Source organism: Podarcis bocagei, assembly GCF_964188305.1.
Source record: "Podarcis bocagei genome assembly, chromosome: 3".
Lineage (NCBI taxonomy): Eukaryota > Metazoa > Chordata > Lepidosauria > Squamata > Lacertidae > Podarcis > Podarcis bocagei.
The window spans coordinates 48,282,561-48,297,965 of NC_138127.1; the positions used below are offsets into that span (position 1 = coordinate 48,282,561).

A 15,405-nucleotide genomic window follows, 5' to 3' on the forward strand; every position below is an offset into this window, starting at 1 on the left:
ATTATTTGAGGGGGCCAGGTCCCCTCCCCAAAGTTGATGGGCATTGCCATTCAAATAGTGTGTGCACACCACATCATGTGATCAGTTATGCAGGGTGGGGCTTACCTATCCCCCCAATATTTTATTCAAGTTGGAACCCCTGCCCTGGGAAAGTGGGAGGGGGGCTAGTCCACCAGGCTGTTGATGATTTTTGGATCTATAAAGTTTTTAATTTGTACATACAAACCATTGACTGATGCTGCCATAGCATATAATGAATATACAGGTGCAAATCAGCCGTTATATCAAGTGTGGAGAACCTTTGCTAACCCCCCCCCCCCGTTGCTGAACTACAGCTCCCATCATCCCTGGCCACTGACCATGCTTACTGGTGCTAACGCAGTTGTAGTTCAGTAACATCTGCAGGATCGATGGTTCCTCACCTTACCTAAAGTAGGTCTACACATCACTTGTGAAAACTCCACAAACCCTTTCCCCAGGAGAACTCTGTAGAAGTGAATCCTGTACCAAAGCCCATTATAGAAGCAGAGTGGCCAGAGACAAATCATGAAAGGGTTTCTGTGCGCTGAACAGTTGTGTAGAAGCAGCTTTTTTGCTGAAATCCCCTCTTTTACATTGGGCAGAAGGCAGATCTGGATCAACTAGTAGGTCTCTATGTGACTCCCACCAGTTTAACGATGGCAGCAACAAAATGAGTTCCCCCTGCTTTACACTATATAGAGAAAATATATATATATCTCTATAGGTTAAGCAGGAGTGGAAGGACTGTGGGCTTGGTTCAGTTCTGGTATTCAAAATGAATTCCTGGGCTTACAATTCTTTAAATTCTTTTGAATCAGGTTGGGGCATCTCCAGGTTCTGGCGGGGCCAAAACAGATCCCGCAAGTATGGAGTCTGCCCACGCAACACTAACAACAGAGGACAGGGCTTCTGTACCTGTTTCGCTCGCCCCACCTCCTCTCCCTCTCCCAAGAGAGCTTCTGTTCCTTTCTGTGGGCGGCACCTACCCTATTCTCGTGCCTTTTTTTTGGCAGCAGCTTCCCTCCTTCTGACACTCCCTCCGAGAGCCACACTTCCTCCTGTACTTTGCTTCCGAAGGCGGCTCCTTTCTAACCATTCAAAGGAACCGGAGGAAGGAGAAGGAATCCTGCGCAGGGGAATCTGATCAAGGTGAGCGTGGAGATGGGGGCGCACCACGAGGGTGGGCAACCGGTGGTGGGCGGCGGCGGCGGCGGCATGGAGGGGCTCGGTGGTTGGCCAGCCGACTCAGAGCTGGGGCTCATGGATGGGGGGAACAGGCGAATGCATGCAGCCATTAAGTAAAACCTGCGTTTTTGGCGCTGAGATCCAAGCCGGTGGCGATTTTGGGGAGCCCGGGGATCTCTCGCCCTGGCCCTGCTTAGGAAGGAGGCGGCGTGTCAACCTGCAGTACTTCCGCACCGGGGTCCCCCACGTGACCTACTGCACGCGGTTGGGGACTGAAAGGAAGAAGCCGCCGGTGCGCGTCACGTATTATTTTTTATTTTAAGAAAAAGGGGTGGGGAAGGGGTCTAAAGACTCCTTCCCTCCTTTTCTTAAATTAAACAATTAAAAAATCCGGATTCTTTGCTACTGCTAAGGGTTTGTGATGGGCTCTCACCCCTATAAGGCAACAGCAGCGCTCGGAAGGGCGCGCTGGTTTCATATGGAATCAGGGCTGATCTTCTCCCTAGTAAAATAAAATAAATCAACATGCTTTGCGGGACTTAATGCTCAGCATAATGGCAGCACCAGGGTGGCATTCCTAAGCAAGCTCATTTTGGGTGGGCGGAGTGGGGCTGGCTTCCAAGCAAAAAAGCCTGGGGTCGGGGCTGCAAGGCTCGCTCCCGGGGCGGTACGTGCGCCGCCGTCTGCTTTCCTCCAATCGGCGCCTGCGAGTTGTTTCCACGCCAACAGTTCCCACTTCCCCGTGTCCGCCCCGCCTCCGTCTCCTCATTGAGTCTCCAGCACAGGTTTCCTCACGGAAGAGCTGACGCGCGGCGCGCCTTCTGGGCTTGCTGCTGCTCTTGGAAGCAAATGACGAAGAAAGCAGCGTGTGACCTGTGGGGTGGGGGACGCACACAGGCAAAAAGCTGTTTTGCCGAGGTAGCCTGGGAAAGGAGGGTTTGTGGGAGCCCAGGGAAGCAGCAGCAGCAGCAGCAGCAGCAGCAGCAAGGAAGGCTCCCTTGGCGTGATCTGAACCCAGAGGCAACATTGCCAAATTAGGGTGTGCAAAGCATCAGGAAGGAAGTTACTCAGCGACTGGTTTGCAGAGCGCTGAACTAACCCACACGAAAGGAATTTGTGGTCCTAAACACAACCAACCCATTTCCTGCCTCTCCTGCACTCCTAGGACCAGCATCCTAAGTCAACTCCCCCACTAACATTTAGCTGTTGCAGGGGTGAGGAATCTCTGGTTCCCCAGGCTCCAGTTTCCACTTTTTCCAGATAGCATGGCCACTGGTCAGGGGAGATGGGAGTTGCAATTCTACAGCCTCTTGATCTATTGGGATCCAACTTCATGCCTTAGCATTCTGTGAAAATTTGGAGATAAATATATCCTTTCAACACCTTGGAATAATGTGTGAACAGAAACATATTCAAGGAGACATTGGCCACTTCCTGCCACATTTATTCTATTTCAAGTATTCCAGTCTTCAACTGGGAATATACTTGTTCCAAGTTGTTGCATTTCATGTAATTGTGGAAGCAGGATCATGACAGTGCTAAATGTGTGTAGCAGCTACAGTCATTTACTCACTTGCTGGGCAGTAAGTCTCATTGAACTCAATGTTTCTTCTGAGTAGACATGTTTAGGATTCTACTTCTTAACTGAAAATATGGCAATTTCTTAGCCATCATGGTTATGGTGAACAGACAGGAAATTAAGAGACAGTCTGCTAAAGTCTCTGTCCTGCTTCTAATATGTTCTGTGTTCTGTGTTAAAAGTGATAAGGTGAATGTCTCTATTGAAACATCATCTGGGGGCAGTAATAGTTTGTGAACTGATTCTTGAAGAAGAACTTGCATGTCTGTCAACTCCTGTTCAAGGGTTTAGTTCTGGACATTCTGTGGGAGATATCCAGCTAATTTGTCCCATCGGCACAAGGATTTCTGCTGGCACAATGAAACTCAATCCCCCAGCCCCTAAATCTGTTTTGGGATTTTCCCCCAGCTCTTCAGTACAGATTTTGGATGGATGTGGGGTATGTGGGCAGGAGAGAAGACAGAGGGAAAGTTCTGCTGTGTAAGCAGAAATGCTTGTGCTGACAGGACATGTTAGGGCGGTATCCAGATATGCGGTTCATATACAGAAACAATAATTTTATCCAGTAAAAATGCCATTGGTTGGCTTAAGAAGTAATTTGCTTCAGCGGGTCAGTATCATTGGAGATGGTAATGTTACAGCATATGTTGTCAGGATGCTGTGGTCTGTGACCACCTGCCTATCTATGATAAAATTATGTTTTTGGTGTTTGGCCGTTTTACTCTTCCACTTTTTTTTTCAGAGGAACTGTGAAACCACTTCATGTGCAATGTTTCTTTTAAAAATGTATACCCAATGAGACAAATATGTATGGAAACACTTATATTCCACAAGTATACAAATCAGAGAGACAGCATTGACTGCAGTTCTCTGCTGAATGTATGCCCAGTGGCAAATCCTAGTTTACTGCTGTGTAATGTGTGGCATAATCCTCATGGCACGCTACCAGCTTACACAATTCCACCATCAACTGTAACTTCATTGTTTTTGGAAAAACAACAACTTCTCTTTTCCTACCAGAGGAACAAAAAAGATAAAACTAATGGCTGGCCTCCACATGTTCACTTTGCATTGCTTCATGTGACTACCGTTACTATATAATGAAACACTTGTGTTCAGGGCTTACTACACAGATTGGGTCATTTCTCTAACGCAGAGCAAATTATCATCAAAGTTTGACGTGGTAGCATGATAAGCACTGCCTGATGCACATGGTAAACTCCTCTAGTGTTGTTTTATGTGCTATGTGGAGCACGTTAAAGTGACAGTAATGTGTCAGCAGCAACGCTTAAACCTTTTCTCAGCCTATGGGCAGATATTCTGCTACATATTACAGCTATTCTGTTCTATGAAATGAAAGGGACATCGGTATTCAGACCAGGAATGTAAAAATCAGGCAGCAAAGTTTCTTAAAGAAAAAGTTTTTATTTGGATTTTTGTCCGACAAAAAGCAAATAGGGTGCATTCAGGAAAATGAAGAATGCCCGCCCCCCCTTTGGGGCAGTCAACTTATATATCTTTCTGCAAAGTACAGTTTAGCCCCTTGGCATCCCTTTAGCCAATGATTGACAATTTCCTATGGTCATTGATACATATTCATTAAAGCTCAACCAATGAATAAATTTGGTGTGTCCTTTCGGTTCCAAGTTGCCTATTCCACTAGGTGGCGCTACTGGCTTATAATCTACTTAACCTCTGTACTAGTTCCAGGAAGTGCCCCTGAACCCCCCACTTCCAAGAAATGTCCTTGTGGTTTAGCCACTTCACACCTAAGCGTTATCTCTGGAGCCTGGCGGTCAGCAAACATCCTGCTACTTGCCTTTGTCAGGGGTCGTTTCTCAGAAATGGCTTAACCTCAGGTGCAAGCTACCCTAACCACATCCTTGCAAGCTTGCATGCTTGCTGCCTCTGCAAAAGGTGGCAAAGTGACAAACATGAGAAAGAGAAATAGTCTTTAGCTTTCTAAAATGGCTTTGTGCTTTTAGCTTTTAGATGGCCCTATAATATGGCTTCAGAGGTTCTTAGCCTGGCTCTCTATTGGTCATCCTGACCTTCACCCCTGCATTCCCCCCTTTCCATCACGAAAATGCTGACCGGTCACGGTTCTCCATTTTCGCTTGATGGACCTATAGGTGCAACATCATAGAGAGCCAGGATATAGGTACGTGTTGCTGCATTAACTGAGCGGCTCACCATTTGGCGTACAATCTGAATAAGGCAAGGCAAAAAGCATGATAAGAGTAAAATGGTAACGAAGAGAAGTAAAATCACAAGCAAAATCTCTTTTAACCATGACCAACCTGGGAGTTAAGAACTAATTCAACTACATACACTGGGGAGACCTGCACCATCTAGACTAATTTTGTGGTACAAATCAGCCTGTAACACTCAGACCTGTTCAGGCTCTTAGCTACAGCTGTTGTCATATTCAGGAAGGTGTTTTCCTTCCACCCTGTGGCCATTTGAGAGGTGAGAACCATCAGGAGGCAGGGTATGATCCACATCCTGATTCGAGGAATGTTCGGTGGCCCAGAACGAAGAACTGTACCACCAACACAGAAATACCACAAAAAGGGTAATACCACAAGCCAAAGGGATGGTGGCCCACGAAGGCCAGGTCATGGGGCCTCTAACTCCTGGCCCTGCTACGGCGTGAACAGCGTCTACCCACAAAACGTTCCCACTCTACACAGGGAAAAGTGGCCGCCTGGCACTGATACACTGTTAGGCCTCGGGAGCTATAGGGATGGCAATAGACTCTGTAAAGTTCAAAGGCTGGTCCTACTGGGTAGCGGTCACCTACGTGGTCTCTGACCAGGGCCTATGGAGGCTGAAGCCTGGGGTGGCAACCCTTATGCAGCCACAAGAATACCCTACCACATTCAAGGGTATTAGATGTGGAGTTACCAGGCCCAGTAGTTCAGGCAGTATTCTGGGATTTTTGGGAGGCTCGAGCCACCACGACAACCACAGGTGGGGCTGCAGGATTTACTGGCACTTGTTCAGCAATTTCAATGTGCACCTGGTTCAGGCTCCCTCCCCTGCAATATTTGCATTAAGATAGGCTCCGTCCCATGCAACACCTGGATTAAGATTAGGACCTGGTCTACCAGATGGGGTTGGTACAGTGCTCTACCCCCTGAGTGACAGTTGGTTCCCCCCCTTCACAACAGCAAGAGCGGTCCAGAACTCGATAGATTTCGACCGTCTCTGCAATTTCCCGTAGGACCAGTACCCATGTGCGCTGGACAGTGGTGTGGAAGAGAAGCCACAGTGGGGTAGTGGGATGTTTCAATACGGCAACCTCATCAAACCCCTGTTCCCAATAGCCAATGAGCACGCCATTTCTTACCACTGGCAAGACGAACCAGTCATAGCAGAGGTCCGCAGGCCAATAGGGTTGGTATGGCTCAGTGGGGTCAGGACAATAGGACATAGAGCAAAAAGGGCAGTAGGACATAGAGCAAATCAATACAGAACATAATAGAGAAAAGGGGAAAGTCCTTGTGAAAGTCCTTGTGATGATCAGTCGCAGGATCACGTTGCCCGTGGCCCAACGCGTTTCCGGTAGCGTCAGACACAAGGTGATGATCAGACGCGTGTGATGCACCCAGGGAGTCACGTCGGCTACTCTCACCGCAGTCGGGATGGAGAGGAGGACGGTATATGGGCCTCGCCACTTAGGGATGAGGGGGCTGCGCTTCCACACTGTCACCCGGCTGGAACTGGTGGACTGGCTCAGCGAGACTGCATGGTGTAGGCTCGAGGTAGTACCTGGAAAGGGAAGCAAACACACACGGGGACAGGAATTGCACTTGTTCCTGAGTGATGTGATCTCCCACCCGCCCCAAACTGGCGGGGATGTCTCGGACGAAAGGGGTGGCCTGCCATACAAAAGTTCAAAGGGTGATAGTCTCAGTCTCTTGGTTGGAGCGCTCCGAATCTGAAACAAGGCAATGGGCAGGACATCTATCCAGTGTAGTCCCGACTCCTGGGTCAGCTTGGCCAAGTGGGTCTTCAAGGTGCGATTCATACGCTCAGGTTTCCCCAAACTCTGGGGTCTGTAGGCTGCGTGTAGCCTCCAGTTTATCTGCAGCGCCTTGCACACTTCTTGCACAACTTTATCAATGAAGGCAGGGCCATTGTCACTGCCAATACTTCTGGGGAGGCCAAAACGGGGTATGAGTTCATGCAACAGTTTCTTGGTCACCTCCCGGGCTTTCTCTGTTCTAGTGGGGTACGCTTCTGTCCAGCCCGTGAGGGTGCAGACAAACACAAGCAGGTATTTGATGCCCCTAGTTGGTGGTAGTTCAGTGAAGTCCACAATCAGGCTTTCCATAGGGGTAAAGCCCACGTGTTGTACACCCGGTGGGGGGAGGTGGCCTTGTCTGGGGGTGTTCTTGGCGCACAGGACACACCCCTGGGATATAGCAGCAACTAGTTGAGAAAGGTTAGTGATATAGAAAAGTCTCCCAAGGTGTGCTCTGGCAGCTGGACCCCCTAGATGAGTGGACTTGTGGTAATTCTTCACAATCACGGTAGCCAGATGTTGGGGCACAAAAACACGGTTTTCTGGTAGACGGAACCATCCCTCCTGGAGTGTTGCTCCTTCCTGGCGTGCCCACTGTTGCTCCTCCGGTGTGTAGCGTGGTTCCACATCGTCTGGAGTGAGTTGTGGGATGAGGGCTGCGTTGAGTGCTGGTGGAGGTTTCAAAGCTGCTTCACGAGCTGCGTTGTCTGCCTTCCGGTTGCCCCTAGTGACCATGTCCCGGCCTCTCCCATGGGCTTTGCAGTGCATCACGGCAATCTCTTCGGGACCCATACTGCTTCCAGTAACGTCTCAACTTCTGGACATTAGCCTTGCATCCTGCTGCCAATTGCAGGGCAATGCCTTTTGCTGTTGGACTTCGCCTCAAAACACAAACAACTCTTGGAGACTTTGGCTTTCTTAGAGCTCTTGGAACGGCTTGCCTGCCTTGCACCCCCACTTCTGGGTGCTCTGCTGCCTGAGGAACAACTTATTGAAGCGTAGAAACAGCTTCCCAAAACAGCCTCAGCCCCCTCTGGGCTCGGTACTTTTTCTGGGCATCCTCTAGCCCCCTCTGGGCTTTCTGGGCGTCCCACAGCCCCTTCTGGTCTGGCTGCCACTGTGGCCTGACATGCTGTCTTCAGTGACTGCCACGCTACCCAGGACTTCCTCCCTTGGAGTATTGCCAACAGCCAAGAATCAACGCTGGCCCTTAAAATGACTAGGACCCTTTGGTCTCTCTAGAACATCAGGCACGTCTGCTTCACAAGCTTCCACTGCGCCTGCAGACTTCTCAATGGGTTGGGCAAAGCCTGTTTCAGCCTGTGTACCCCTTATATTCCATAAGGGTGAGAACCGAATGGGGCACATTCACATGCATCTCCTGGCCAAACATGAACTTGTCTGCTTCTTCCACTAGTGTGGCGGTGGCAGTGACAGCGCGCAGACAGGGTGGCCAGCCTTTCGCTGTGGAATCTAATTGCTTGATAGTCTCAAAGGCTTCTTGTTGGGCCGGTCCCCACTCAAAGGGGTCTCTTTCTCTTCCTCTGGTACTCTCATTTAGAGGTTTTGCTAAAATACTGAAGCCTTGGATCAGGATTCTGCAAAAGCCTGCTGTTCCACAACTTTAAGCTTGTCTTTTAGGGATATCACAATCTCTGCCTTTCCTTGCAGTGACCTTTTGACAATTTCTAGATGGTCAGTATGTTCAGCAAGTTGTCTGGATAAATTAGCTAAATCTTCATCCCTTTTTTGCATTTTGTAAAGTGAGCTGGTTGTATGAATCTTTCACTGATTTCAGCTCATTCACAAAACTTTGTTCTTTGTTTTTCTTTTAATTTTAGTAACTTGTTCAATTTCTCCTTTACAGAGATATGTTCATCGACCTGGGATTTAAAATGGTCTGTTCCTCCTTACATTCTATTCCTGTTTCTTGCAATTTTGTAGCTGATTTACTTATTTGTTCTTTAAACAATTTAATTTGTGAGTCACACTCCATGAGTTTGTTGTTGTAAGTAACATCACAAGTCTTAATTGCAGAATGAAGATCTTTAACTGGTTGGCTAGTCTCTTTGTTTTGCCTAACAAATTCTTCATTCTCTTTTGTTTTACTAGCGTTTTTCAAATTTTTTATTTTCCTCAGCCAGTTCTGATTTTATTGCACTTAACTGTTCAGAAAGTTCTGAAAGCTTTCTGCCTCCACTGTTCACACCTTTGGTTTGTAGATCTTTCAGTAACTGGACTTCCCTTTCAGCCTTAGACAACACTATTTCCCTGTCTTGCATTTCATCCTCTTTGCACTTGATCTGACATTTCAGAATATTAATCTGCTCAGAATACACATTTATATTTGAAATAATAGCAGAAATTTCTTTGTCTTTCTCAACTAAAACCTCTCTGAGGTTGTCAAATTCTCTTCCATGCCTCTGGAGGTCTTGAATTAGTTGAGACCTCTCTTCTAAATGACTTGTGTTTAATCTATTAAGTCCTTCATTTGTCTGTTCAAGATCCTGTTACATTAATTCTATAGCAGCATCCTGTTTCATGCTCTTTTCTTTTATTTTCCTCTGTTAATGCAGTAATAACTGCTTACTGTTCTGTACACTCTTCTCCATAAACACTGCACTTCTTCTGGACATCTTCCCTCTCCAAAACCTGACATGAGGGAGTGACTTTGCAATGTTCAGTCCTGCATTTCTTCAACCGGGGGGGGGGGGGTGATTGTCATCTACCACCTTCAGCCAGTTGTCTATATAGGGAATCTGGTCAGGATGTCCCCCCTGGTCTATGCTGATTTTGGTCCTTCCTTGAAGTTGTTTAACATACATTGAAGGGGGATTACTGGACCTTTCAAGCCTTTCAAGCCTCCCCCCTCCCATTTTCAGTATGGCCCTGTACAGCGTCCCCACACCAATCACTCACACATTCATTTCGCAACTTTTCTCACCCAGGTGCAGTCGCCCGACTGGGAAATGGAGTACTTGTTGCTACGACCCCAGGGGAATGCCCCGGGGTAACACACATACATGCACAAAATGCCTCTCTCGTTGGACACTTGCACGACACACTATCCACCCTGTGCCCCCCCCCTTTTCTCCTTCCTAATACCAAAGCGTGGGTGGTTGTCAGGAATCAATCCTTCTCCTTAATGCCACTATCCACGCTGGAGATTTGATCAGGATCTCCCTTCTCCTTAATTAAAAGGAGGATTTCCTATCCCCTCAGGGGTTATTGCCATGTACTCACCCCAGCCGGCTTTTCTCTGCCCTGTCCTCCCAACCTCGACTCTTCAAATCCGTTGTCCTCTGTCCCAGGATACAGCAAGAGGGTCAAGTTGCCTTCTGTCCCCCTCCGAAGAAAAGGTTCGGTGTGCACGTGGAAGCCAGGAGGTCTGTTGACCCTCCCCTGCCTCTGCCCAGAGGGCAAGGGAGCTGCCTCCTGGTCTCTGAGGACACTTAAAGTCCTTCTGATCCGAGTCACTTTTGGCACCAGAAATGAAAGGGACATCGGTATTCAGACCAGGAATGTAAAAATCAGGCAGCAAAGTTTCTTAAAGAAAAAGTTTTTATTTGGATTTTTGTCCGACAAAAAGCAAATAGGGTGCATTCAGGAAAATGAAGAATGCCCGCCCCCCCTTTGGGGCAGTCAACTTATATATCTTTCTGCAAAGTACAGTTTAGCCCCTTGGCATCCCTTTAGCCAATGATTGACAATTTCCTATGGTCATTGATACATATTCATTAAAGCTCAACCAATGAATAAATTTGGTGTGTCCTTTCGGTTCCAAGTTGCCTATTCCACTAGGTGGCGCTACTGGCTTATAATCTACTTAACCTCTGTACTAGTTCCAGGAAGTGCCCCTGAACCCCCCACTTCCAAGAAATGTCCTTGTGGTTTAGCCACTTCACACCTAAGCGTTATCTCTGGAGCCTGGCGGTCAGCAAACATCCTGCTACTTGCCTTTGTCAGGGGTCGTTTCTCAGAAATGGCTTAACCTCAGGTGCAAGCTACCCTAACCACATCCTTGCAAGCTTGCATGCTTGCTGCCTCTGCAAAAGGTGGCAAAGTGACAAACATGAGAAAGAGAAATAGTCTTTAGCTTTCTAAAATGGCTTTGTGCTTTTAGCTTTTAGATGGCCCTATAATATGGCTTCAGAGGTTCTTAGCCTGGCTCTCTATTGGTCATCCTGACCTTCACCCCTGCAGTATTACAACCTGTTGCACTTTGGGTGCCACACATGCATGTTCACACACACATGCCCTTTCTGAAAGCATATGGAATACAATCCTTTAATTAGCCATGCTGGAATTAAATATGTCACGTCTCTCCAATTTAGACCAGAGCTGAACCACCTGTGGTCTCAAAATTAACAATGCTTATTCCAATAACCTGAGCACAAAATGCACATGGACCATAAAATATCTAGAACCAGTAATCAGAGAAGACTCTGCCAGTTTTTCCTTGTGTTTTGTTGAGGAAAGTAATGATTTAAATCCTGCGGGTTGTATCCAGCTCAAGTCATACTCCAAGTAGACCCACTGATATTAATGGATTTAAGTGAGTTAATGGTGGCCAATTTAAAAAAAATAAAATGTAAAAAGATGGTGAATCACAGAATCATAGCATTGGAAGGGACCCTGAGGATCAACTACTCCAGGCTTCCTGAACCTCAGCCCTCCAGATGTGTTGAGACTACAATTCCCATCATCCCTGACCACTGGTCCCGCTAGCTAGGGATCATGGGGTCCCTAGCTATAGGGAGTTCCAACAATCCCTAGTTGTAGGCCAAAAACATTGAGGAAGCCTGAACTAGTCCAACCCCCTGCAATGCAGGAATATGCAGCTGTAATTGAGGCTGTGCATGAGACTGGGATCGCGGGAAGCATGGCTGCCGCATCCCCACACTGCCCTCTCCAAGAAGCCTTGCAAGGCTCGGCTCCACAGAGGGTGGCACGAAGAGGGCACAGCAGCCATGTCACTCAGCACTGGTGTTGCTCCAGTGGCGGTAGGGCCTGGGCGGGCACAGTGGACTCTGTTTGTGGGCACATGCACACATGCACCCTTGTGGCATGGAGACACTCTCCGCCGCTGGCACTGAGTCCACAATAATCCAGTGTGGTGTGATCTGGAAAAGAAAAGAAAGAAAACTGAATGGAACAAGTTGTAACCCATTAAATAATTTATTTGTAGGCAACAATGAACATTGAACATGAAATCGGCCTTTTAGTTGAAGAGATTCGGAGACTGGGGACCAAAAGTAAGTATCTGGAACTCAGTGGTTAAGAAAGAAAGAAAGACGGTAACGGTTTAGGCATCTACCTCACTCTCAAACCGTGGGAGACTGGATGCACATCAGTCAAGATTTCTGTTCTTAACTTTCTGAGAACAATTCAAATGTGATAGGATACGGTTACAAAATTTGTTCCAGTCTGGAGAATTATCTTTAGCACCTCTGTTTTGGGGTTCACCTATGACTTACGTACTGTAGGAAGTGTCTTCAGAACTCCCCATTTCCAGTTAATGTTTGTCCAGCTGCCATTTTCCTGGGCTCTGATCTAGCAAATTCCTAGCTAGCTATGCTAAGAAGACTAGCAGAGTATGTGTGTTTGGCTTTCACTGGCAAAGGCAGCTCTGCTCTGCATTGGCTTCTGTGCTACCTAAATGTGGAGTTTACAGTGAGGGGGAAAAGTATTTGATCCCCTGCTAAATTTTCCCGTTTGCCCTCTGACGAAGAAATGACCAGTCCATAATTTTAATGGTAGGTTTATTGTAGCTGTGAGAGACAGAATAACAACAGGAAAACCCCCAGAAACCCAGAAGACAAAAGTCCTTCAACTTTGACGGATGATATACACCAGGCACCCTCAACCTTCGGCCCTCCAGATGTTTTGGACTACAATTCCCATCATCCCTGACCACTGGTCCTGTTAGCTAGGGATGATGGGAGTTGTAGTCCCAAAAAATCTGGAGGGCCAAGTTTGGCCATGCCTGCTTTATACCATAATAACTTTTTTTTTTAGTTTTTAAGGTGTGACAATAATTTTTACAGTTACCCCTGAGTTACTTTAGCTTAACTAGGCCTAAATGATTTTGGGTTGTATTAATAGTACTCAATATAGAATCATAGAATTGAAGTGTTGGAAGGGACCATGAGTTCGAATCTGCTTTTGTCCTTCTAACTTCCTGCGAGTTGAGGGGGGAGAGGCTTCACCAATTTGCCATCTCACACAGATCCACTTTTTTTGTTCCCCTTAATGGCCCATCACCCAGGCGATCACCTCATCAGGAGGCTGGCCTGACTATTCCAATAATTAGAAGCCTTTATTGGATTTTAACACTTGCTGTATCCTTAGAAAGGTCTCTGCATGTAGTCTAACATCCCAAAGTCATAAAAGTATTTTTCAGATCTGCTTTTAACTGAAAACTGTTCACAAGGCACTTTACAGCAATTCTAAAAACCTAAGTAAAAGCAATTCATACAAAGCACAAAAAAACACCAGGACAACTAAAATAATAAGACCAAAAGTGTAAAATCATGCATGAAAATAATGTAAAAGACAATGAATTAATGCTCGATGAAATAAAAATATTGTCTATAATCACAATGTAATTATTTCTTTTGTCTAGATCCTGATGGGACACTGAGTGTGAAGTTTGGTGTGCTCTTTGCTGATGACAAATGTGCCAACCTTTTTGAAGCTTTGGTGGGGACTCTTAAAGCTGCAAAACGAAGGAAGATTGTTAGTTACCCTGGAGAGCTGCTTCTGCAAGGTGTTCATGACAACGTTGACATTTTGTTACTGCAAGAATAGCATAGCTTTCTACGTTCGTTATTTTTTCAGACAAATGAATATACAGAATTCTCAGACCAAGGCCAAGTTTGCATGAACGTGTATTTTGTTATATATCATTATAATGAAAATGAATGTACTTCTTTGGGGACCTAAGCCTTTCCTTTCCCTTCTATCATTTTGTGAATGCATTGCTGCAAATGAGTGTTGGATAAAATGATATAATGATCTCCCTTTTTCTTTTGTCTCAGGTATTGCATTTTTAAACTGTCCAAATGGTTATTAATGTTTGAACAGGAGATTTTACAAATAATTTAGCTGTGTTTACTAGCTAAAGGCACGAATCCTCAGTGGCCATGCTTATGTTGGTTTCTTTTTTTGTTTTGCTTTTTTATCTTTGTAACTAGGGTAGCCACTAAGATATTGCCCCCTCCCCCGGACACAGATGTGTATGAGCAAGTAAATAAACAAAGCTGCAGATTTAGAAATAATTACTGTAATTTAAGTAGAAATACAATAACTTTCACCACAGTGGGGAGTGAAGACTGCCCAGTCTGTTATCTAGGTGCTAAGCCCTGAAGGGCAACTTCAGGGCACTTCCTGTTCTTTATTTTTAATGGTCCTTTATCTTGAAGCCAGGCTTGGACAAGGCCTTCAAATGGAGGAGGCCTTCAAACCAGCATCAATTACTCTAGGCAAAACAAAGTAATAGAACAGAAGGACAGAGACACACAAAGAAGCTTGAAAAAGTCTGTATTTAATAGACTCTTCCCATGTGACATTTGAGAGGCACAACACAGTAGTCTTATGTGATGTATCTCTTTCTGGTCTGTAGCACTTCAGAGGGGTTGTGCAAGGGATAGAAAATGTCTTAGAGACCTGATAAACAAGATAACTGCATGACGCTTTCATTTTGAATGACCGCTGTGTAGGACGGTTATTAGAGAGCCCGATTCCTCTATAGAACTTGATGGTGCTTCCCGTCTGGGAAAATGGGCAACTCACACCTGTTTTCCCCCAGGGAAATTGAGTGAACTCCTATAGGCTGCAGGTTCCTGGAGGTCCAGCCCTTGGTCCATTTGAGAACACCAATGAGTGTATAAGGAAGAAAGGGCTCCCTCTTTCTAACTTGAAGCCTCTGTGGAGATTGTAGTTTCTTAAGGGTGCATGGAATTGTAGATTTGAGAAGGATATGCTATGTGATTCTTTGGGAGGGTGTGTGCGCTTTAAATGTGCTTTGAATGATGGGAGGAGCATCTCATGAAAGAAGAAAGTGTTGTACTGGAGAATCAGCCAAAACAAACAAACCAAACCAAACCAAACTCTTCTACAAGCACATTCCATGATCTTCCACTTCTCTGCTCAGGATAACTGAACTGTTCTTCAAACGTGTGTCATTTGTTCAGAGAACTAATATGACATTTCTGTCCCAATAAACATTCAGGGGGAATATCCAATAGCTTTAAGGAAGTGGCAGTACAATAACCACCCATATTTTGCTACTTACCTTCTAAGTCTGTGGTGAACTTCTCTCCATAGTTCCGTCATGAACTTGAAATGCACTGATGAGTCTGTTGGTTTTGCACTTTCTTTCTCTACTGAATCAGTGGCAAAGTGGTCTTCTGTGAAAGCTTTCCAACAGTCCTGAAAGCTCCAGCTAGAATAGTAAAAAATAAAATAAAAACATGATAGTTATTTTTTGCCATCCTTTCTCTGTGTAAATAATTTCGCTTTGACTCGAGAGACTTTACTTTGTATGTTTGCACCAGCAGAATTTGGTTCAATAAAAGTTTCAACTTTC

At 45.9% G+C, this 15,405-nt stretch overlaps 1 protein-coding gene across 1 annotated transcript; it reads left to right on the plus strand.

The window, feature by feature from the left end:
- Positions 1–961: 961 nt before the first annotated feature.
- On the plus strand, positions 962–15,405 carry ABRACL (ABRA C-terminal like). Its single transcript, XM_081187907.1, has 3 exons — positions 962–1,170; positions 12,004–12,070; positions 13,441–15,405. The coding sequence occupies exons 2-3, from the start codon at positions 12,010–12,012 to the stop codon at positions 13,623–13,625; spliced, it is 246 nt and encodes an 81-aa protein (XP_081044033.1). The 5' UTR covers positions 962–1,170; positions 12,004–12,009; the 3' UTR covers positions 13,626–15,405.

Coding starts and splice junctions, on each gene's coding strand:
- ABRACL (XM_081187907.1), top strand. CDS start 12,010: ATGAACATTGAACATGAAATCGGCCTTTTAGTTGAAGAGATTCGGAGA. Junction 12,071..13,440: donor TCGGAGACTGGGGACCAAAA/GTAAGTATCTGG, acceptor TCTTTTGTCTAG/ATCCTGATGGGACACTGAGT.